At 38.5% G+C, this 21,782-nt stretch overlaps 3 protein-coding genes across 9 annotated transcripts in view; 2 read left to right on the forward strand and 1 right to left on the reverse strand.

Moving 5' to 3' along the window:
- zfyve28 (zinc finger, FYVE domain containing 28) overlaps positions 1-7,737 on the reverse strand; it is a 23,827-nt gene extending 16,090 nt beyond the window's left edge. For all 4 annotated transcript variants that reach the window (XM_034858759.1, XM_034858757.1, XM_034858756.1 and 1 more), the window contains exon 1: positions 7,360-7,737. In XM_034858759.1, the coding sequence (XP_034714650.1) occupies positions 7,360-7,395 (36 nt within the window). In that variant the 5' untranslated portion in view covers positions 7,396-7,737. The remainder of the gene's footprint in view (positions 1-7,359) is intronic.
- Positions 7,738-9,274: 1,537 nt separating this feature from the next.
- On the forward strand, positions 9,275-14,310 carry cfap99 (cilia and flagella associated protein 99). Of its 4 annotated transcripts, none has more exons than XM_034858795.1 (16): positions 9,275-9,553; positions 9,671-9,805; positions 9,878-10,001; positions 10,130-10,224; positions 10,326-10,432; positions 10,523-10,700; positions 10,842-10,922; positions 11,226-11,294; positions 11,470-11,556; positions 11,670-11,758; positions 12,567-12,771; positions 12,972-13,113; positions 13,203-13,354; positions 13,444-13,649; positions 13,763-13,959; positions 14,075-14,310. In XM_034858795.1, exons 1-16 carry the CDS (start codon positions 9,515-9,517, stop codon positions 14,215-14,217), a joined length of 2,049 nt encoding a protein of 682 aa, XP_034714686.1. In that variant the 5' UTR covers positions 9,275-9,514; the 3' UTR covers positions 14,218-14,310. The 4 variants fall into 4 exon arrangements, with proteins under 4 accessions (XP_034714686.1, XP_034714685.1, XP_034714687.1 ...); XM_034858794.1 differs by having other exon boundaries at positions 9,279-9,553; positions 9,878-10,022; XM_034858796.1 differs by having other exon boundaries at positions 9,280-9,553; positions 9,878-10,022; positions 13,763-13,955.
- Positions 14,311-15,089: 779 nt separating this feature from the next.
- si:dkey-21a6.5 (laminin subunit gamma-1) lies at positions 15,090-20,903 on the forward strand. The gene is made up of 9 exons (XM_034858847.1): positions 15,090-15,350; positions 17,051-17,224; positions 17,363-17,501; positions 17,607-17,695; positions 17,941-18,004; positions 19,001-19,089; positions 19,206-19,318; positions 19,423-19,579; positions 20,123-20,903. The coding sequence occupies exons 1-9, from the start codon at positions 15,302-15,304 to the stop codon at positions 20,278-20,280; spliced, it is 1,032 nt and encodes a 343-aa protein (XP_034714738.1). The 5' UTR covers positions 15,090-15,301; the 3' UTR covers positions 20,281-20,903.
- The last annotated feature ends 879 nt before the right edge of the window (positions 20,904-21,782 follow it).

Genomic DNA, 21,782 nt, shown 5'->3' on the forward strand with positions numbered 1-21,782 from the left:
TAATGGAAAACCAAAAAAAGCGAGTAGACCCGAGGCGAGTCGAGTAGATACCACGCAGTGGAAAACCGCCATAAGAATGCAGAGTCATTCTTTTCTTGTTTAGTTTTTCTCTGGAGTTTTTTTCCTCTCCAGAGTTGTCTTCTGCAGCTACGAAGTTATCGATGGTTACTTTTGAGGCATAAACTCAAACTATCTCTAAAATCATTTATATTTTATTACATTTTCACATTTTCTATAAAATAAATGTGCAATTAAATCAATGGCACTATATTCACAGGTGAGGAGTCTGTCTGCACTAACCAGCTGAAAGTTGGATCCACAGCAGACTACAGATTTAACTTCATTAACTCAATATATTCAGTGGTCTGCCCATCTGGACTGAAGGCATAATCTGCTTGTTTGTCTCCTCTTAGAGGGCTGCCCTAATCTGGCGTTTGGACTAAGCAATGACCTGTGCATGTGCCTGGCACATGGTTTAGCATGACAGGCCGATGTGACACAGGGGGGCGTTGAGGATTTAGTGGTTACATTGTGTCTAGGATCCCCTGTTGGTCGTGTGCTGATTTATGGGGACACCCCTCTTCCCAGCAATTGCAAGGAAGTTCTTATGCAAGACATAATCTGGTTATACAATGTAGAACTATTTGTTAAATTGTGTGTTGTGTGTTTTAGATTTACAAAAATTCCATGTATGACTGTATGAGTCCTGAAGAGACGCCAAAGATTGGTGAAGATGCATGCATTCCCACTATCTTTATAAAAAATACCAGTGACAGAAAATCCTGGCATGCCCAGCATTTAAGAATGAATCTGTCATTATTCCTCCGTGCCATTTTGACCCCCCCCCCCCCCTTTCACGAGTGAGGATGTGCATGATTTACAGTCAGGCTTATTTTGTCTGCATGCCTTTCATTGTTGCGTATGGTGATTGAGCACGGGCAATGCGCCGGCTGTCCCAAATACACACAATGACAGCCGTGGACAGCAGCTGTACATGTGTTAGTCAACACACATCTTTAAATGGTGTCTGTGAAGATTAAATGTATGAATGTCAGCATGCTTGTGCAACTGAGATTGCATCCTCATTAAAAAGGCACATAAAAAAAGTTCTGTACTTTTGTTGCTCCCCTCTGGCACATAAAAAAACTACCGGATGAGAACACATTTTTTTTCTCATTCAAATATTAGTTGAAATATCAATGTTTATTGAAAATCTTGTTTTAATTTGCCAATTCTTCAGCTTTTATTATCACCCCGGCCAGTGAGAACAAACACTAGGGCTGCTAAAGAGAGACATCTCTCATTTTATCTTCTGCCAAATGTAACCAAGGCCAAAATGTAATCCCAAAAATACAGGCCTACTGTTCTCCTCCTCTCCCTCCAATTCTTCCCTGCTGATAAGACAGCACCTAGAGCAGAAGGGATGGCATTTCACTTGCTGGCTCTTCCTAGAACAATCAGACTCATAATATAGACAAAGGGCACCTTGAATGCATGCTTTATGTTTATCATCAGTGACAATGAAGAGAGGAATTTAATCCCTTGATCAGGGAGGATCCCAATTATTACCAATAAGAAATGTGATGTAGAAAATGAAGGAAGCCTCTGAGTCGATAACGGGGGAAGTTTATTGTCTGTGGTACCTTTAAATCTCACTCTTCTTCCACAGCTATTTTCTTTCAATCATCGCTTCCCAACACCCCAGACAGTGGGCCCTGATTCCCCAATCCTGCAATGCATTTAAAATAGGCCTTCAATCGCCTGGCCTGTCTCAAGCTGCACTAGGGTCAGCCCTCTAAATCCCGGCAGCTGACACCAAATCAATTACCGCATGGCTGGTGGGTAAGCAGAAACGGACATCCACAAAGACCTCAGAAACAAGGCTAAATATGAAGCCACGCTGGCCACTGCGCAGCAGTTTGCCTTTCCCTCTTCCTTCGACTTCGTGCCAACAGTGCAGAATCCACTTTGCAAAGACAAATTGCTTCACCTGCTCTCAGTTCTTCCACTAGCATGTTAGCAATATTCACAAACAAACAGAGTAGTGATAAATGCCAAATGAAAGGCAAGAAGGGGAGGTAAATCATGTAAACAGCAGAATCTGCTACAGCCAGGTACAGCTGCAGCCTAAAATGTTATATTTTTTTATACATGGTTATATATTACTGACGATTACTGTTTAGTAATCGTTTGGTCTATAATATGTCAGAACTGTGAAAAATGCCCATCATGATCTCCTAAAGGTCCAAGTAGATCAAAAGAGTCTAAGACAAAAATATATATAGTTTAAAATGGACAACAAATGCAGCAAATACTCACATTTAAGAAGATGGAACCAGCGCTAAGAATTTCTGGTTGATCAACCAACTGAAACGATCATCAGATTGTTAAAAAGTGTGGCCAATTAATTTTCTGAATTTTTCTAATCATCAACTAATTGTTTCAGCTCCAGGTGATAGGCCCTTTGTACAAACCTTCAATATTATTTGAGTCATCAACTGAGCTCATTGTGTATCAATTTGAAGACAATTTGTACATGAAAATGCATCTTGGGTTTTCAATAGCAGTCACAGATTTTTAAAAAGCGTTAGGAATAGCCACCCATAACTCTCTTCAGCCTGCCTCCACTTCCACACAGATCTTAGCTTTTTTTAATTAGACATCTATTGCGGTTTCAACCTTGTGTCATAATCACCTCTTTGAAGATGAACATTTCCTTCCAAAATCAAATTCAATGACTCCCTTTTAAGTAGGGCCCACAAAGCTGTCAACAGAAGGAAAAGGGTCTCCTGAGTGAATGTTAAGGAAAAATGTGTTGCTTTGTCGAAACCATCAGCTGTCAACATGTCAGGTTTTTTGACAGTGTAGACAAAAATCTTTAAAGCATCTTTTATGGTGGCTTGACGATGATTTATAACCATGATAAATACTTAAATGCCTTGTCTGTTTCATTAACATGCACACATAAACAACTTCACACCACTGATTTTATGGGACTTTAAACGTTATTACCTTAAATCGTTGAATATATATATAGTTTCAACTTATATTTAGAGCTGCAATGATAAGCCCAAAAACAATTGTTGATAGATTAATTTTTAAACACAAATCCCCAAAATCATTTGTTCTAGTTTATCAAATGTAAACATTTTCTGGTTTTCATTCGTTTTATGGAATTGCAAATGGAATGCATCTGGATTTTGGACTGCCCGGAGAAAACAAGACATTTGAACATGCCAACTTGGGCTTTAGGGAATTGCGATGAGAATTGTCATGGAATACATGATTATTTGATTTATGGAGAATTCTGGTCAATTTCAACACGTAGCTCTGTTGTTTGGAATTGTGGAGTGCTACACTCCAAAATTGATCTTTTATTTTACTATATACTACTAAAGCTTCATAAAAAAGCATGTGGAGTTGAGAAATTTAGCTTTTAAGGCTATCCAATAATGGTACACTAAATGAATAAATAACTAAAATGTTGACATATTATGACATAAGAAATAAATGGAATTTGTGAAATAAATAAAAAAAGTATACTAAAGTTACACTGAAAAACTACTTTTAAACTGAGAAATGTTGTTGTGGTTAACTCTGTTAACTCTGTTAAGAGTTAACCATTATACAGTACATAATTACATTCTTCTAGAATCAGTGACCTGTTAGATGTTGCATGACCTAATCAGGCATTAACATTACATATGTTCATTCACTTGCTAACAGTCTACGGCGTTGTAATATCTGTTTGACATTTCGTTAAGGAGTGCAGAAAGTATCAGCTACCCACGTACTAAACTGTCCGGTGGGGAGATCTGGGAATGAAATGCAAATTAGTACTATCCTGTAGATGGAGGAGAATGCACCCAGTGTAAGCTATGAGCCCGTCACATTGACAGATGAGGTGGTGTGGAGCTGGTCAGCTCCTGAATGCCTGATGAAATAACAACCAAGAGAGAAACACGGGCTACAGAGGAAGTGTACATGTTAAGCCTCCTGACATCACACTCTCTCTCTCTCTCTCTCTCTCTCTCTCTCTCTCTCTCTCCCAGTCACTCTGCAAGTTGGCCGGTGATGAATGAGAGGTGAGTAGACAGTGGCCATTTTGACTGCTTGAAAACCTGAGTCAGGTGTAGACTTTGTTTGGGACTGCAGGGATGTGAGCTGAAGCAGATTTTTTTTCTCTCCCCTGATTTAACCCTCTCCAAAGCCTCTATAACGACCAAAAACTTTGTTCTTCAGAATGAAAGTTCAATTTATAAGCTGTCAAATAAAAGCAGACAAAATACCTAGAGCAAGATGTAAGATCTTGTTTGAAAATCTTTTGGAAAATAAAGATAAACTATTGGCACCAAAGAACTGGCTAAATCCGTTAAAGGCCTAGAAGGAATGTGAAAGGTATCCTTATTTTGGGCGGATTAACTATTGCAGAATTTTCCCGCAGACTTACAGTTACACATTCATCTTTTTCCAGAAATTGGCACTTTGATGACAGAGTCAGGTTGGAATAGACAGGTACATGATGTCCCCACACAGAAGTGCATACTACTCTCTAACACATTGGGAAAGGATTGTGTAGCAGGGGCAAAATAAAGTCCTCCTCAGTGGGACTTCTCTAGGGAAGTAAAGAGCAGCTCTGGAAATATCAATAGCTCAGCTTCAGTCAAGGGAACATGCTGATTCACCATTTTTCTGTCTCCAGGAGAACATAGTTCAATAATAAATGGCTTACTGTTGATGCAAAATGACAATGCAATGCGGTGTTCAACTATGAATGCCAGAATATGTGGGTTGGGCACATATTTTAATTACCACACAAAATATTTTCTCTCTGTGCGAAACAAAAACTACATACCAGCTTAGCTGCTGTTCAGTAGTAAGAGCATAGAGTGATCTGAACCCTAATTTCCTTGCTGTTGTCTTTATATACTGATTGGCATAATTACAGAGGTTTTAAACAATTCCTTTCTTCACTCCTTTGAGCCAGAACTGACTATTTAAAACCCACAGACTTATGTGTTATTTTGGTAATTCCTACCATGGCTCTGATTTGGCTGAAAATGCACTGATGTAATAGCTTAGCACTTCAGAGTAAGTAGTCATTCATGAATATGACAATACTCTGGTGAACCCCAAAACTTAGGCCTAACCTCAACAATAGACCGCGAAAATGCTGTGACAGCAAACATGGTTAAACAGAGAAAAGAGGAGTGACGCAGGTGTGTCTACGTGGTAAAGAGCGGGTGAATTATATATAATCACAGGCATTTCATTGCATCCCTGTTTGACATTACTGTTGCAAAAAACTCCAAATTACTGTTAATGTTTGATATGGAAATGTGGTATTATATGAGACTCTGACCTATAAACTTATACTGACTATTATATATATATATTGACAATATTGACAAACCTTTTAAGTAAAGCAAAATATCAGATGTTCTATGCCAATGCACCACAGTCCCCAACTTGTTTAAGAGGTAGTACGTTTTCTTCAGTTTCTATCAATAAATAGAAAATCTGCTTTTGGGACTCGTAATCTACAGCAGTTATGATGCAAGATCAATTGTTTATGTGTGGCTCTTTACCAATATACTAAAAGGACGCTATGGATTAAACCCACTAAAATGTTATTCTGGCCTGTCAACTTGCTCTCTACTTGAGTGTGTGGACTAGTAAAGAGAACTTCAGACTTTTTATAAAAAGATTAAGATTATTAGTACAAAAGTACAAAAAAATGTACAAAAAGAGTACTAAAAGTTGAAGGAATTCAATATTTCTTTGTAAATCCATAGTTTTTTTATATAAATGCCATGCAGGTGATAAGAACAACCTTTTGTACCCATCCACCAGAAGAGGCTGCATTAGAATACTGTGTAGTACTAGTGTTATGCATCATTTCACAAAGTGCTTTTTAGTGGAAATTTGCCGTCTTCTCAGTAAATAGAAAAAAACTTTCCATAAGAGCACATGAGTAATTGGAGCAAGGTGATGATTGCATATAGGCAGTAAACCCATGTTAAAAATTAAAACATTTAAAACTCTGAATTATCTAGAAGTACACCAGTTAAAAGTCTTTTAATCCATCTTGGGCACAAAATCTGTGACTGTTTGTTACTCAAGTGAAACATTCTTTATGATGAAACAGCACTAAAAAAATCATATACTGATCACTCAGAACTTTCTTCAGAGTGATGCAGCGTGCAAGTTGTCGGCTACAAGTACAGTGCTTTACAATTTCTCCTCCTAAAATTTAAAAGTGAACAAGAATTCCCTCCCTGGACAAATAATCAAATTCACTCAAACTAAAAAGGGCTGCAGTTGGCTTTTATTAAACTGTTCATTTAACAAGGCGATCAAGCCTTCAATACTTCCTCTGCTGTGTCAGGCATGTCTCCACACTTGGAGCACATCCATTACTAGCTCACCCTAAAAGGAATGATTTTGCCTACAAAAGGTGTGTCTTGTACCTGAGTAGTAGTTGATTTGATTTGTTTTGCTTTAAAAACAATGTATCAAGTTTGGGGTCATGTCTACAATCAATAAACAAACCAAACCCATAAAAATACAACAGAGGTGACACTATTACAAATGTGATTAAACAATAAGAGAAAAAATAACTATTTTGATAATCACTTAGTTATGTCAGTCAACTTTCAAGCTTAAATACCCAACATTTGACCTCTCAGTTGTGAGGTTTTGCTGATTTTCTTTGTCTTATGTGATAGTAAATTAAATACCTTTGAGCTTCGTGCCATTACTAGACATAGAAGAATTTGTCTTTAGTTACCTAATGGTTAAACGGTTAAGAAATAACCTGCAGATTATTCAATAACTAAAATATTAGTTGACGCATTAAAATGCTATAAACTTTGTATTTACTTTTATTTACTTTGTTGTCAAAACGTCCAATTCTGAATTACATTATTATTATTAAAATGAATACAGTTTTTATTATTGTTTTATTATCACTATTGTGTATGGTTTTATAGTTATATTTTAACTAAGGTTTTACAAGTAATTTGGAACAATAAAACCGAAAGAAAATCACTTCAACAATACATTAATGACAATGCAAGCTGAAGAGAGCAGGAAAACAATCAGTATAATTCAGTGTACATTGTTGGGCTATAACACTGCATCATCAACAACAACAACAACAAAGGGATAGCTCCTGGTTAATTCTGTACAGTGTAACATCAGGAACACAGGCTAACGTTAGCAGATGTGTGGCAGTTTATGAAGTGATCAGGCTAGCAAGCCACAATGATCGGCTGTTGTGCTAGCTATCTCCAAAGCTATGCATAAAAAATGACTGACTGCAGAGCTGACACAGCGTGTGAATCCAGGATAACTTACCTTTGGCTTATACAGCCACTTCCGAAAGCGGTTCATCGTTACCTCGCCACCTTCCTTTGTCACCAACCCCTCCTCTCCTATTCTGTACCTGTGTGTCTGACAGTATCAGCGGCTGACTGCTAAGCTAGCTACCGCTGGTGGGTTACGATACGCAAAATGTACAAAACACAATGTACGGTAAGTTGTCCTGGACGTTAAAAAACGGCCCTAAAAGCTTACAAGGGATATATTCGAAATAAAACGACTTATTTCCATCTTCACTGAATCGCGAGGTTGGCTGCCTGTCTCCCCCGCCCGGCCACTTTGCAAGTATTGACGATACAGACAAGCGGAGCACCGACGACTCCGTAGCTCTGCTGTTCTCTGCCTCTACTTGATGACAGTCACGTTGACAACATTCACCTCCCACTTTCCCAGGAAGTGATGCCTTCATGTGCTGCTCCTAAATACAGTGTTCCCAACTGCTTTTGCTCGGAAATATGAATAATAAAAACAGACAATGTAATCAGTATCAGCAAAGACTCAAGAACATAAATACAGAATAGACATATTACAGTAATATGTGTGTTAAAAAAGGAACTATTGCAAAATTACAAATATGTAGCCTAATATATAATAGTTTTACAAAGGGAACGAAAGAAGGCTGTACAGCTTACTGCCATGTGTGCAAACATATTGATCATGATGTGTGCAAAGGTTAACAGTAGGCCTATGTAAAATATGTGCAATAGCCCAGAGCCATAAGTACTGAAGTGTGACTGTTCTTTTGTTTTGTTTTTAAAGATCTTTCCCAGGCATGTTAATTTATAAAAGAAATACTCCACTTTTCATGATTTGGGTTTGTTATGTATTCACCACCAAAAAAATTTAACTACCCATTTACAATTTCGTAAAATTACATCTAGGTCTAATCCTTTTCCCTTGTTGAAAAATCTAGATTCTGTGGATATGAAAATATTTTTAAATTTAAAAATGTTACTATTGAATACAAGATGTCTACTCCTTCACTAAAAAGATCATTCTCAGAAATGTGTACAAGTTATCACATTAAACTTGTGTAAGTTGCAAATTAGACCACAATTGGCTTTCAAAATAGTTGTGATTCATAAAATGAAATCCATTCTTTTCTGTACATGTCTTAAATTCAGATTTGAGTTCAGCACAAATAAACTTTACCTCTTCAGAAGACAGACTAAGGATTCAAGTAAAGTAACAATGAGCAACAAAGATTTTTGAGCAGAGTGGGACTGAAATTCAAGTTACTGAGTTAGGCCTACTTTGCATCAGACATGTACATTGAGTTGTCCAAATCTTGGAACAGGAGGTGGCAAAACAATCTAAGCTCAAGGTCCACTCACTTGTTCTGGAGCTTTCAACCGTCTTCATCAGCAGAGGGTTGACAGCTGAGTTTGCTCTGTTGTAGAGGTTTAATAATAATATAAAAAAAATAGCACATGTTTAATTACTGTTTTGTATAGGATAGTATACTATCTTATGGTATGTATACATTTTAAAACTAAATGTGTGACCACAGCAGATTAAAAACCCAGTGACTTTGTTTGCCCACAAAATCAGTTTATGTTAATCAGATTATGGCAGGAAATCAGATGATGCATTGTGAGACTATTAACCAAAGGTTGCATGTGATTTTTTAATTTTAGCAATCTGTTTTTTAGTAACTTTTCTCTACAACAGTTATTTGCAACAACCCCACATAGGCCTGATGCCTTCATTTTATTATAATTATCAGCTTGTATTTTCCTTTTGCTTATTGTATCTATCACGTTGATGAGCGTGTTGAAGTCCGACAGCACTTGAAGGCAGCGCATAGCTGGCAGAGACGTCACAATACGCTACGTCATAATTATTGTTATGGTAGCCAACAAAGGATCCGGCTGTCACACTGTTAATCTGCATCCGATGAATTAAAACCATGAATGTTTTTATGTTAAACAAAACAACACAATGATTTAAAATCTCTCGTTAATTGAAACATATGTTGATAATTTCCATTTGCAAGGCCCTACTCTTTTGACTTTAGACGTTTGAGACAGGAATACATTTCTGTTTACACAAGTGTGTTGCTAAGCAACGACTAAACATGGCAACGATTTCGCGCTGAAAACCAGCCGCTCCGTGAATACTTTCAATTAATATGTATCTTTCAATAGCAAACACGTTAGTTCAGTCTCAGGTAGAAGTAAAATGTTACTTTTTCACAATCTGTAGGCCTGCGTGAGTATTGAGGATGCTTTAGACTTTTCTCTTAGCAAAGATCTTTTCACCACAGTTTCACCACAATCTCCACCAGTTTTCTGCAGATCGATACAAAATGGCATCAAGCCATGCATCACTTGCCAAGGAGGCCATTGCCCTGCTCCATAAGTTCAATGCTGGCAGACATTGTTTGGATGACTTCATGGAATATGCTTCTAAGGATCTGCAGGTGGGTAGACTCAGATCCGCACCCTGATGCATGCTTGTGCTGACACCTGACAATCTCGTTTATTTGTTGCAGAACATTGGTACTCTGCATAAGAAGTTCATACTTGATGTCGTTTCTGGATGCATAGAGCACAAAAAGTTACTGGACGCAGTCATCAATGTCTTCTATGACCAGAATGGGAAATGTTTATCTAGAGGTGACCGCAGCCAGTTTGTCAGTAAGTTCATGACCTAGCTAAACAAGAGTACAAAGCATAATGCACATTTAACTCTGAATAAAACTAGATTGCCACTGACATGTTTACTATACTGTGTTGTTCTTCAGTTATCTGTTACCTTGCCATGTTTTCTCTTGATGACCTTGGACTTCAGCGTTTTAGCAACATTATCAAATCTCTGGACATCAAGAAGACGCACATGGTAAGAATCGCTGATCACAGTAGTGTTGTTGCATTGGACATGACCAGTTATCAATACATTACTGTGCCCTCTGGGTGTGTGTATTGTGTTTGGGTGTATAGTTCCTGACTTTCTTCTTCGCAAACCTCACCACGTGGATACAAAATGAGTGGAATAGTATCTATGACGCTGCCTATGTGGAGAAACACTTGATTATCCCTCTGCTAAGGTGAGAACAGTACAGCAACATATTTAATAGGAAATCAATGTCTTTCCAAAGGCAAGGAATAAAGGAATAAAAGCATATTTGTACCTTCAGATGGCGCCCGGAGATGGATAGTCTCATGGACCGGCTTGCTGTCAAAATATCTGGTGGGAGTCAGATCAAGAAGGCTCCAATCAAAACCACTGAGCCCCAGGAGTTCTCTCTCTCCAAACCTAAGTCTCGACCTCTGCCTTTGCCTGAGCTCATTCCACAGCAGGAAAAATCAAAACCAGTCAGCCCCATTTGCAGTTATAGCATAACAATATTCGCTTCAAACGTTGGCATACAGTTTCTGTTTGCTGTCTTATATTACAAGACATATCATTAAGCTGTTTATTGTGTTGGTGGACTCAAAAGGCTTTTTGTTTTATAGGTGCCAAAAAGTACATACATGGCTCCTAAAGAAATGCAGATGATGGAGGAGATCAAACAAAAGAACCATCAAAGGACCGAGGTACAATATCTGCTTTCACCCGTTATCATCGGAAAAAAGGCTATGACATCTAAAAGGCAAATTATGCTCTGTTATATTAATGAAAGAAAGAAAACAAGTTTTGACAGAAAGACTAGTCACAACAACAGTTAAAACATTACATTACAGTACATTAAAAACTAATTATTAGCATAAGTTATTAAATTATTATTTTTTGGAATTTATTTCCTATAAAGTGGCATAAATACGATTACTATCGTCATATTATTATCATCAGCAGCACGTGTACTGGCTTTCTTACATCACATTTGTCTTTCACCAAAGGAACTGCTCTATGAGGCAAATATAAAACAGTTCAGATGTGGAAATCCACAGAAGTCTCAACACACCAAGGTAGGGGCTATTGTCTGTGCTTTACATAGATTTCCAAAGTAATATTATTGATTCATGCCTTCATGCTTACTTAGATAGATAAAAAACAGATGTAAGGAGAAGATGTACCACCGAGTGAGTCAGTGGACAGTTCAAGTCAGATCACATTGCTGATGAACCGTGATTTATGTTGCAGAGAGCGATGTCTCAGATTAAGGCGGACTTGGATTCAAAACTCCAGTTCAATTCATTTCATTGCTCTGAACTTCCCTCCAGTAATACGGTGAGTTCAAATTATTTCACCTGCTTCAGTGGATCAGTATGATAGTGATGAATATGAACTAAGGAAGGCATAATACCCACTTGCATGGGGGTTTGGTTCTGATGCTGTTTCAGACAAACAGCTGGCCTATCAAGCTCAACAGTGCAGCCATCCTGAGACAGGGGGCGCTACATGACCGTCAGTTGGAGGAGGAGCTGCAAAGGTATGGCACAGCATTTGATCACCAATGCTTGACCCATTTTAGGGGGATTAAACATCTCAGTATCAGCAGTGATTACTGCATTGGGAGGGGGGCACAGTTAGTAGCCTGAACAAATCCTCAAATGGGTTTTTTGTTTGTCAGACACCGCTAGAACAAAACCCTACCATGTTTTTTCATAATTTTGAGATGTCCCCTTCGTGAAATGGATGGTTTAACAAAATATTTAATACAGCAAAAAGTGCTTAAATTTATTAATATATTGACTTATCCCTTGGGCAAAAAAGTGCAGAATAAAACCACCTTTTCCTATTGTTTGGATTTAATTGCACTAATATTGCCCAGTTATCTAACCTAGTCCTAAAAACCAAATTATGTATTCATAAAAAAATTGAGCATAGAGGCTTTTAAATTCAAGGGTATCATAGGCAGATATTTCTCACAGACACCCTGCAGCTAAGCCCCACCCCTCTACCTGAAAATAGAATTATGTTGGCTGTTTTAGTATGTTCCAATTAAATTAAATTCAAACACATGACTCATGATGCTGCTAACAATGTCAGGCCGATTACTCGTGCTGGCTAATGTACACATCAAACAAAGTATGCTCTTTGGCATGAACCGTTTACCTTTAACTTTTGAACTGTGGAGATTGACTCTTATATTTTCATACATTTAAGCCATCCATATACTGTACATTTTAACCACATTTATACATTTTAAACTTTTGCGTACACTATTTAAATCCTGATTGGCTACACATAAATAAAGCTCAACTCCAGCAGGAGTCATTTCTTTGTGTTTGTGACAGAATGGAGAGTCTGGTGGAGGGGGCACGGGAGCCCTCGTCTTTCCTCCAGTGGCAGAAGGAGATGCGTGAGAAGGACCTTCAGGAGGAGCTGGCCAAGATTGAGCGCAGGCGTCTGGAGGGACGCATCAGTTATGAAGAGGCAGCTATGGCCCGCACACGCATAATGGAACGCAACCAGAAGACTGCTCAGCTGAAGAAAGAAGAGGTGGGTAAAGATCCCTCCCTCGACAACCAATAAGAAAAGGCATTTACAGAGGATTACACAGTGCTTTAAAGTGTGCAAGAAGATGACAAAAGTATGTCTGCTCTCTAAAAACACCCTATAACAAAGTCATTTTAAGGGAATTGCAATTATTCATCAATAATAAAGTGTTTTACTTATTATTGCTTTCTTGTGTCTTGTAGACAGCTCAGCTGATGCGGAGATATGCTGAGAAAAGGTTGCAAGAGGAAAAAGAAATGAGAGACTTGGTGCAACAAGTGGCAGAAGGACACAAGAACTCCAAAACAGCTAAAGAGAAGTTACAGAAAATCAAGCAAAGCATAGGTATGGCTTCTCGTTTGACATCATGTGCGATACAGTGATCACTCATTCATTTCCTTTTCATTCTCCTCCTTTTCACACACATTTTACAGTGAAAGAAGTCGCAGAGCAAAGACGAGAGCTCCTTCGCCAAGCACTGGAGGAAGCACAAGCAGAGCTCAGCAGGAGATTTGAAATCATCTGTGAAATCCGTGCCATTGAAACGCTTCCTCGCATTAGAGTCCGGAATTTTGACGACTCAGAGGTGAGTGAAGGAAAGCACGGGTGCCATTTGACACACCTTTACGTCGGCTTTACTCCTTGTGTCATGCTGAATGTGTTCTCCCGTGTCAGACTGCAGGCCATGAGCTGCTGGGAGAGATGTCCCTGGCCGAGCTGAAGGAGCGGTTGGCTCTCCTGAGGGAGGCGCAGCAAACAGAGCAGCAGGAGAAACGGGAGCACATCCTGGAGGAGAAACAGAACAAGAAGCAGCTGCTGTTGGAGCAGCTGGATGCCATCAACCTCCACACAAGAGCGTTGGCACACGCTACTGCCATAAGGTCAGGAAAATGTTTGGCCCTGATTTGATTATGGTTAGTAGGAAAATGTGGGTCTGAAGCAGACACTTATACAAACATACAAATATCATACACACAGTTTTGGCATGTTGCAGGAAAAAGGAGAGGGAAGCCAGGCCAAGTTTTCGGCAGGCGATGACTCGGGATGAGACCGTTTTGGCTCTGCAGAAGAAGCTTGAAGAGAAACAACAAGAGCGCCAAAGACTGAAGGAAATTGAAAGCAGGAAGGCCAAACACTCTGAACAGGCAGCAGCACACACAGAAGAGAGAAACACAGGAACACACAAAGTAAGTAGGAACACTCAGCTGCCTAAGTTGCCCGCATTGTCTGTTTATGTTAGTGTTGGGATTTTTCTCACTTGAAGCAGTTTTTGCAGTATTTGTCTCTCTCTTTCTTGTTCTGCCAGAAAAGCTTGACAGTGAAGAACTGGGAGGAATTGGAGCTGAGCTTAGAGCGTCACATCCAGAACGACTCTCCTTATGTTGTTTCTCAGACAGAATCACTCAAGACATAAATATGTTCCACAGGCCTGTGAATGTTTCATTTTAGATCAGAAGGGTCTGTAGTTATAATTGTTGCAACTAATGTGTGGAATGGTTAGGTTTTAATCTTTTTGTTGTGTTCATTGTCATATTTTGCATTAAAATTATTGGAAAAATATTTTCACAAATATACTAATAATCTTTAGTATGATTAGCCTTTTGTGGATTCCTTGTGAATAAATATCTGGAATTGTGACTTATAATAAAATGTTGATTAAGGTTTGTTATGTTCAGTTAAGCTCACAAAGGTAAAGTAAATTCCAACCACCTGTGTGTATGTAGCATGAAAAGGGAAGTGGATGTTCAACTGAGAACTTATAAAGGAAATGTCCCTTCCTCAAAACAATGTTGGTGTTACTTTGTGACTTATTTTGGTAACGAGTTACTGTACAAAATGTCACTCAGGATTACTCACCATCAAGAGCTCAAGGACTTCTGTTGTCTGAAAACACCCATTGCAAAGCGGAACTATGGATAGAAAATGTGACATACAGTAAGTAATGTGACAACAAGTCTGTTTTACAATGCACTATTATTTTTATCTAAATACACAGACAGGATATATATATATATATATATATAGTTGTGAAAAATAGGAATATTATAGGCCCATTGATGACATTGCATATAGTACAGTACTGAAAATATAGTATTATATATATATATATATATATATATATATATATATATATATATATATATATATATATATATATATATATATATATATATATACATTTTCTTACCCCATGTAATATTTTACTAATGGATTTTTATCATTGCTATATCCTGTGGAATATTTTTGGGATTTAACCACACTAGAGGCAGTGTGTCCCTGCTGGCCGGTCCGTGTAACAACAAGAGATCTGACTGAATCCGGCCCATTTTCCCATTATTTTTTTCTGTTAAGCAAAATCACATGATGCGTATTTTGTCATATGACACTGATGAGAAGAGTGATCCCACTGTGAGCGAACGTCACAGACAATTCTTGTAGCCTAAAAACCAGAGCAGCTCGAGCACCTGTCAGGCATGTGATGCTGTAGCCTGACATTTTTTGGTGCTAGTAGCTACTCGATAATATCTGGAGGATGGACTGCCGGGGAGTTCTGCCTGAGATATGCGCCGCTTTTTTCATAGGTAGGTTGGACACTTCTTCGACAATTACTGCTGTAATGCTACAACCAACTAGGAAAGATAGGTCTAAAGAGATATACAGCCTACCAGCAGATACCATAGTGTTAATTCACCACTATAAATGAGATAGCATATTATAACGTAGGCTATTATAGATTTTAGTTGAAGAAAAAAAGTGTAAAACATTATAGATGGAAAAAAAGTCAATAAATACTCTTACTGTTTTCCTCCCAAACTTCATAACAAACTTTCTCCTCATGAAAAATCTGGCCCAGGCTGCTGTTGTGTTTCTATGGTGTGTACAGTGTGTGTGGAATAACTACTAATCTTATGTTAAATTGTGGAATTACTGTAATCTCTCTATAGGAACTTCATCATTTTGCTGACACTTGAATTTGATACGGCAAACTTTCTTGATTACAGTACTTATCTCTGCCAGTTTATCAGTGTGGAGAAATGTTGCCAACCTAAAGAACAAGAGTAATCCCATGACCCCCTTTCTGAATAATTACATTTCTTGAGGAAGATGGCTGTTATTCAAGAGAGCACTTAGGCACATGGCTAATGTGATTACTATCACAATATGGGCTCTATTTTGCTGAGTGCGAATACCTGTTGCCCTCTAATTCTATATGGATGAATAAAGTTACTGTACTCGAAATTTTGTGGAGTGATTTAAGATATCACACAGTTTGAAGATGTTCTCATCTTTTAGGAGAACCATCCATCCCCCTGTTTGTTTTTCATATTTTGGTTATGTTTTGGGGCTGGATGTTCAGTGCATGTCTGAGAAGGTGGGGGATGACTTTACGGTAATTCTAATTAGATTAACTTTTTACTACCGTAAAACCTGGAAGTATACATAAATGCAATTTATAATAACACCAAGACTGAGTGTGCCAGTAATTTCTACTTGACACTTGCCTGGGTCCCTATCAGGCAAACTTCAGGTTCAGGTTACTTTTTTTTTTTTTATCCGTAGGTATATTTGTTTTGCAGCAAGAATATGACCTCCATTATGACACACAACTATGAAAACATACTAAAATCCCGACACCACAAAAGCAGAAAAACCTACTAGTGTATGTGTATTTTAATGTTCTGTGCATGAATATGTGAGCAGAAACATCAGAACAACACAACTCTCATCGAGAATGTGACTTTGAATGGAGATCAGAGTTATTATTTATAATATGGTTACCAATGTATTTGTTCCCTTAAGAAAAGAAAATGCTTGTTTTTTTTTTAAAAGCCATAACCATTGAGGAATCATATTTGAGTAGTTTCGTTAATGTGGATAAATTACTGGGGGTGAAAATGTGAAGGGGGACCCGTGGAAGCAAATAACCTTAGACCCCAAACAGATCCTGTGAATCTTATTTAATATGTGTTATTTATTTATGACATATACATAACTTTTAAAAGTTATAAAGTATTATATAAAGTATTTGGCATATTTATTGGATAGTTGACAGTAGATACATCACACAAAATAAGGAGAAAGATGAACAACAAGCAACAAAGGTCCAGAGCTGGGTTTAAACCGGGGACATTGCAGCTCACGATTAGGCTACTAGAACAAGCCCACTCATTATTTTGTATTTATTAACTATTTTAGGCAAATTAAATCATTTGCGGTGCAGCCCTGGATCAGTCTACTACCAGAAGTCAGATTTAAAACATCCGGTGCCTATCTCTTCCAGGCATGGTGATGAGCCAGACAACACTTTCTCCTACTGTGATGAACACAACTCTCATGGAGAATGTGACCAGTCTGACTATAACTCCCGTGATTCTGAGCAGCACTACCCCAGGCTGCTTTGCATTCAACACTTCTACATGTGAGCCCTGTGCTCCAGGATCGCAGTACGACAATAGTGAGTCAACGGCCCTGTCCTCTGACACGAAGCCACCATTTTAAGATGACCTCTAATATTTATTTTTAATGAAAGGATTCAAACTGTATGTAAGAATGGAAAGTCAAACTTAAGGAATCCTTCTCTATCCCTCCTCAGACACCCTGCTATGTGCGTGCTGCCCTGACCCTGGGCTGTGTCTATTTCCTGGAGCCTGTCTGCCATGCTCCAGAGGATTCTATCAGCCGTTAGCAGGACAACAGCAGTGTCTGCCCTGCAACCGTGGCTTCTATACAAAGTAAGGACATAGATTGTGTCAAGAAATTAATTTTACTTCAAATGGTATAGGCTTTACCGTCAACGTCACTGGTCAATGTTTTGTGTATTTTACACTACTCCACAGTTTCACCGGAAGTCCATTATGTCAACCCTGCGCTCCTGGATCCTTCAACAATAACACTGGTGCAGACAGTTGCACAAGTTGTTCACCAGGTGTGTTCATTTAGCTGTAGACAAAAACCCATACTGTTGTAAATCAGTAACTCGTGATATGATTTCTGCTTGAGGACATAGAAAACTATGACTACAAATTTCCATGCAATGTTCTCAACATAGTTTGTGACAACTTGGAATAAAGAAAACATAAAACAGACAATGACAAACTGTCACAAGTTTCAAATGTTCTGAAACTTGAGAGAAAACACAAATCGCATGTTGAGTTATTTTCTGTCTTTTAGGTTTTTATTCATCGCAGCAGAGCTCCACTTCATGTGCACCGTGTGCACTGGGACGTTTTTGCAAGTGAGTTGCATTTGAACATCACCGGTTGCTTTTAAGAAGGAGACAAAAATCAGTGTGGAACATTCATAACGATTTCAGTGTGATAATCACAAACAACATCACGTGATTTCATCCCATGGTTCTGTTTAGAACAGTTTGGCACAGAACAAGACCAGTTACACAGTTGCTGCTTTGATTAATCAGCAGAAGGTATGAACATGTAATTGGCATGTATGATCCTGTCCCAGCACATATGAATGGGGTTTATAGAACTGGACTTGGAAATATTAGTTGGTGATCAATCCCTAGATAAGGACTAAGGGCGTGTTCTCGGTCTGCATTTTTGAGGCATCTCGAGCAAAAGCAAAGGAAGAGGAGTGAAAGTTACTCTGAGCTCCGTTGACTTATCTTATTAACCATGACAGTCATATTTAAACGTTAATTTAATTAACTTTAATTGTATAGGAAGAAGAAAAAGTATTTAGTTATTGTTTTTACTCTTCATTGTTATTACACATTACAGGCCTGAAATACACACACAATATGCACATTCAGTACCTTATCCATGCACTAATGGAGAGATGTCAGAGTAAGGGGGATGCCCATTTACAGGTGCACCAAGCAGTTTGGGGTTCAGTGCCTTGTTCAAGGGCACTTCAGCAGGTGAACTAGCACCGTGAACTTCCACCTCGCCAGCTACCAGTCCACACTCCGTACTTGAACAGGCAACCCGAACCAAGTCCCTACGGACGGAGCTGCTCTACACAGATCTGAGACTCTAACAGTTTTCCTTCTTTAATGATGTCTATTATTTTTCTAACCTTTGCTTAACATTTGAAATGACAGACCTACACCAAACCATTGCTTGTACGTTTGTCAGCACTGTGAATTGCTCTAAACTGAATCAGTTTTGACATTTTTCAAAAATGCCTCTAAGGTACTTGTGACAGCTGTGAAATCCATAGCAGTTTGTCCATTTTAAAGTGACAAACAAGTGTCTCTCTCTCTCTCTGACAGCTCCTCTGGTTGTAGCCAGTGCCAGATGTGTCCTGCAGGAAAAGAAGCTCTACAGACGGCCTCTAAAGACTGCACACCGTGTCGACCAGGTAATTCACATCATGCTAACTTAAAGCTACGAGGCCCTATGCTTTTGAGTACTGAGGCTCATCAAAGAAAAGTGCAAGGATGAATATCCATCCAGGTGATATCTGGTTTTGAACAGGCATGCACAAGGCTTCCCATCAGACAATGTGTCAAATATGCGGCAGCGGCTTCTTCCAGATTCACTGGGGCCAGGAGAGCTGTGATGTATGCCCAGAGAATCACTACTGCCCTGTGAGTACACCTTCCGTGCTCTGGCCCACAAGAGAAAATGACCCTGTGTGTGTTCAACAAATATCTTGCATATGTTTGTTGATGGAGTCATTTTGCTCTCTCAGAGTCCGGACGTGAACCCCATTCATTGTCCCAGCGATGCGTTTTGTCCAGAGGGCAGCTTGTCGCCAGGCTACTGCATGGAGACTTTCTTCCGCAAAGAAGGAGACACTTGTGAATTGGCTCCCGTCACTATTGCTCTTTTAGTTATTGGAGGAGGGGGTAAGTAAGAACTAACTATTCCCTGATATTTCAGAGCTTCTTTCCAAAATGCATCTTGCCTTTCACTCCATGTTAAAGGCATTGGACTTGCAGCCATGCTCCTAGAACTTTAAAGTTTAAATTTGAAAAGCTTCAAGCAGCAATTTCTCACATTTATATAATCCAATTACACACAAAACAATGTCTTTAAAGTAAGTATTAATAGCTGGTGTTTGACATGGTAATGATTCATAACTCCATTTGGAAACTAGGAAATATGCCTATTTTCTATAGCTTAATGGGACAGAGCTTGTTTTTTCAATCATGAAAGGAAATTAGCAAAGATGAAACGGACTAAATATGCAGTACAACTTCAGAAAACGCCAAAGAATGTCTTCTTACACTGAGACCACTTTATGCACAAACAGGACACAATGAGATAAAATAAGAATTATGCTCTCACATATCAATACACTCTTTGCGTATGTGCAAAATGCTTGACTGTAGACTGTTTGGACATTTCCTGTAACATCCTCTATTGTTTTTTCCTCTCTCTTTCCTCAGTGGCCTTACTATTCATCATTTTAATGGTCTTACGTCGACGGAGAGACACGGATGGGGAGCTAACTGTAGCTCGAGCTCCATTATTGCGCAAAGAACGACCTCAAGGTCGATACTATGGGATCCCCTGTGATGCAGAACCTGTGTATGCTGGCTGGTGAACCAAAGGACATTTTTTTAGCTTGTCTAAGTGCTTTGGAAGATAAAACCAACTGAAGTATTATCTACATTTGGATTCCAACTTAAAAAAGGACTAATAGAGGAAGACTGATGGTGAAACACTGGACTAAGAGCACTGCCTTGGCAGTAATTTGACAATCTACTAGCTTTTTATGGTGCATTTGAATATATTTTTGAGAAACTGAGTTTTTTGTGAATTCTTGTAGTTTGACACTGTTACAGTTGTTTCACTCAGAGACAAACAGGCTCCTTTCATGAACTAGATTATTGGATTATGAGAGGTATGCTGGAACGGTGAAAATGAGCTGTGTGCCTTGTCTTGGTGGGAACCTCTCTGTCATATGAAAAGCACGTTTTTTTACAGAGGTAATTGATTTACTTTGCACATGTTTTTGGTGGAGATGCTTGCATTAACTTGTGTAGTTCCACATTTACAGAGAGGTGTAAACTGGTTTGTGCCTTGTGTTTTTAAATATATATTTGATTACAGCACATTGTGTTGCTTGTAGTTAGTTCATACCTTTGCTTAATGTAATTCATCTGCTATGTTGAGGTTTATGTTTGTATGTTTTAAAGGAAAATAAATATAAATGATTGGTGACAAGATAGAATTCCCTCTATCATTTTTGGATGCTAGGTGGTTACTGTGCATGTGAAATTACAATGTATATCCAATGTATAGACCAAACTCTTTATTGGGACAATATTTTTTTTTTTTTTTTAAATGTACCCCATCCTAGGTGACAGAGTAGCCTGGAAATCCAGACCCAAATCTGAAAGGATTAAGCAAATTGAAATTGTGCTCTCGTGAGAACTCTGGATTTCCAGGGTAGGGACAAAATAGCATAGCTAATAGCTGTTTTGTGTTTTACTATTACAGTATTTATGCATTTTAAATATATTTCTTTTTGTAGAAGCTGAGATATCTGTTGCACATTGGTTTTGTTACGTTACATAAATACAAACTACAGGTGTGGGATGCTGAAGCACTGCTGTTTACTGCTCACTATAAGCCTTTATGACAGTTGACCTTTTTAGATTATTTATCAGGAAAAGCACATGTGTATTAATAACAAAACAGCTTTCAATTTCCTAAACCACAGCCATTTAACTGTACTCTCAAAGGGAATAGGGCAATTGTTAATGTTATTAATTGCACCTGTGCAATTACTGCTTGACAAGAAAAAATGAAAAATATGTATTCAGTGGATACTGCAGTGTTTACCAGACTGAAGAAAGGAGAAAGGTACCTCTTACAAGACTGTGGTTAGGTCACACAGCGCAACAATTCTTTCCACATTATGTAAACATCCAACAGAAGACTGTGACAAATCTCATTGACCAGCTAAACATGTTTACGGAGTGTGACAACCATGGAGTAGAAAGACGAATAAGCCTGCAGCTGAAAGTAACATACAACACTGCAGTAAAGTAAATATTTACACACAGAAAGTTGCTAGTAACAGAATTTCTGGAGGCTGAA

This window comes from Etheostoma cragini, chromosome 20 (assembly GCF_013103735.1).
Source record: "Etheostoma cragini isolate CJK2018 chromosome 20, CSU_Ecrag_1.0, whole genome shotgun sequence".
Classification (NCBI taxonomy): domain Eukaryota; kingdom Metazoa; phylum Chordata; class Actinopteri; order Perciformes; family Percidae; genus Etheostoma; species Etheostoma cragini.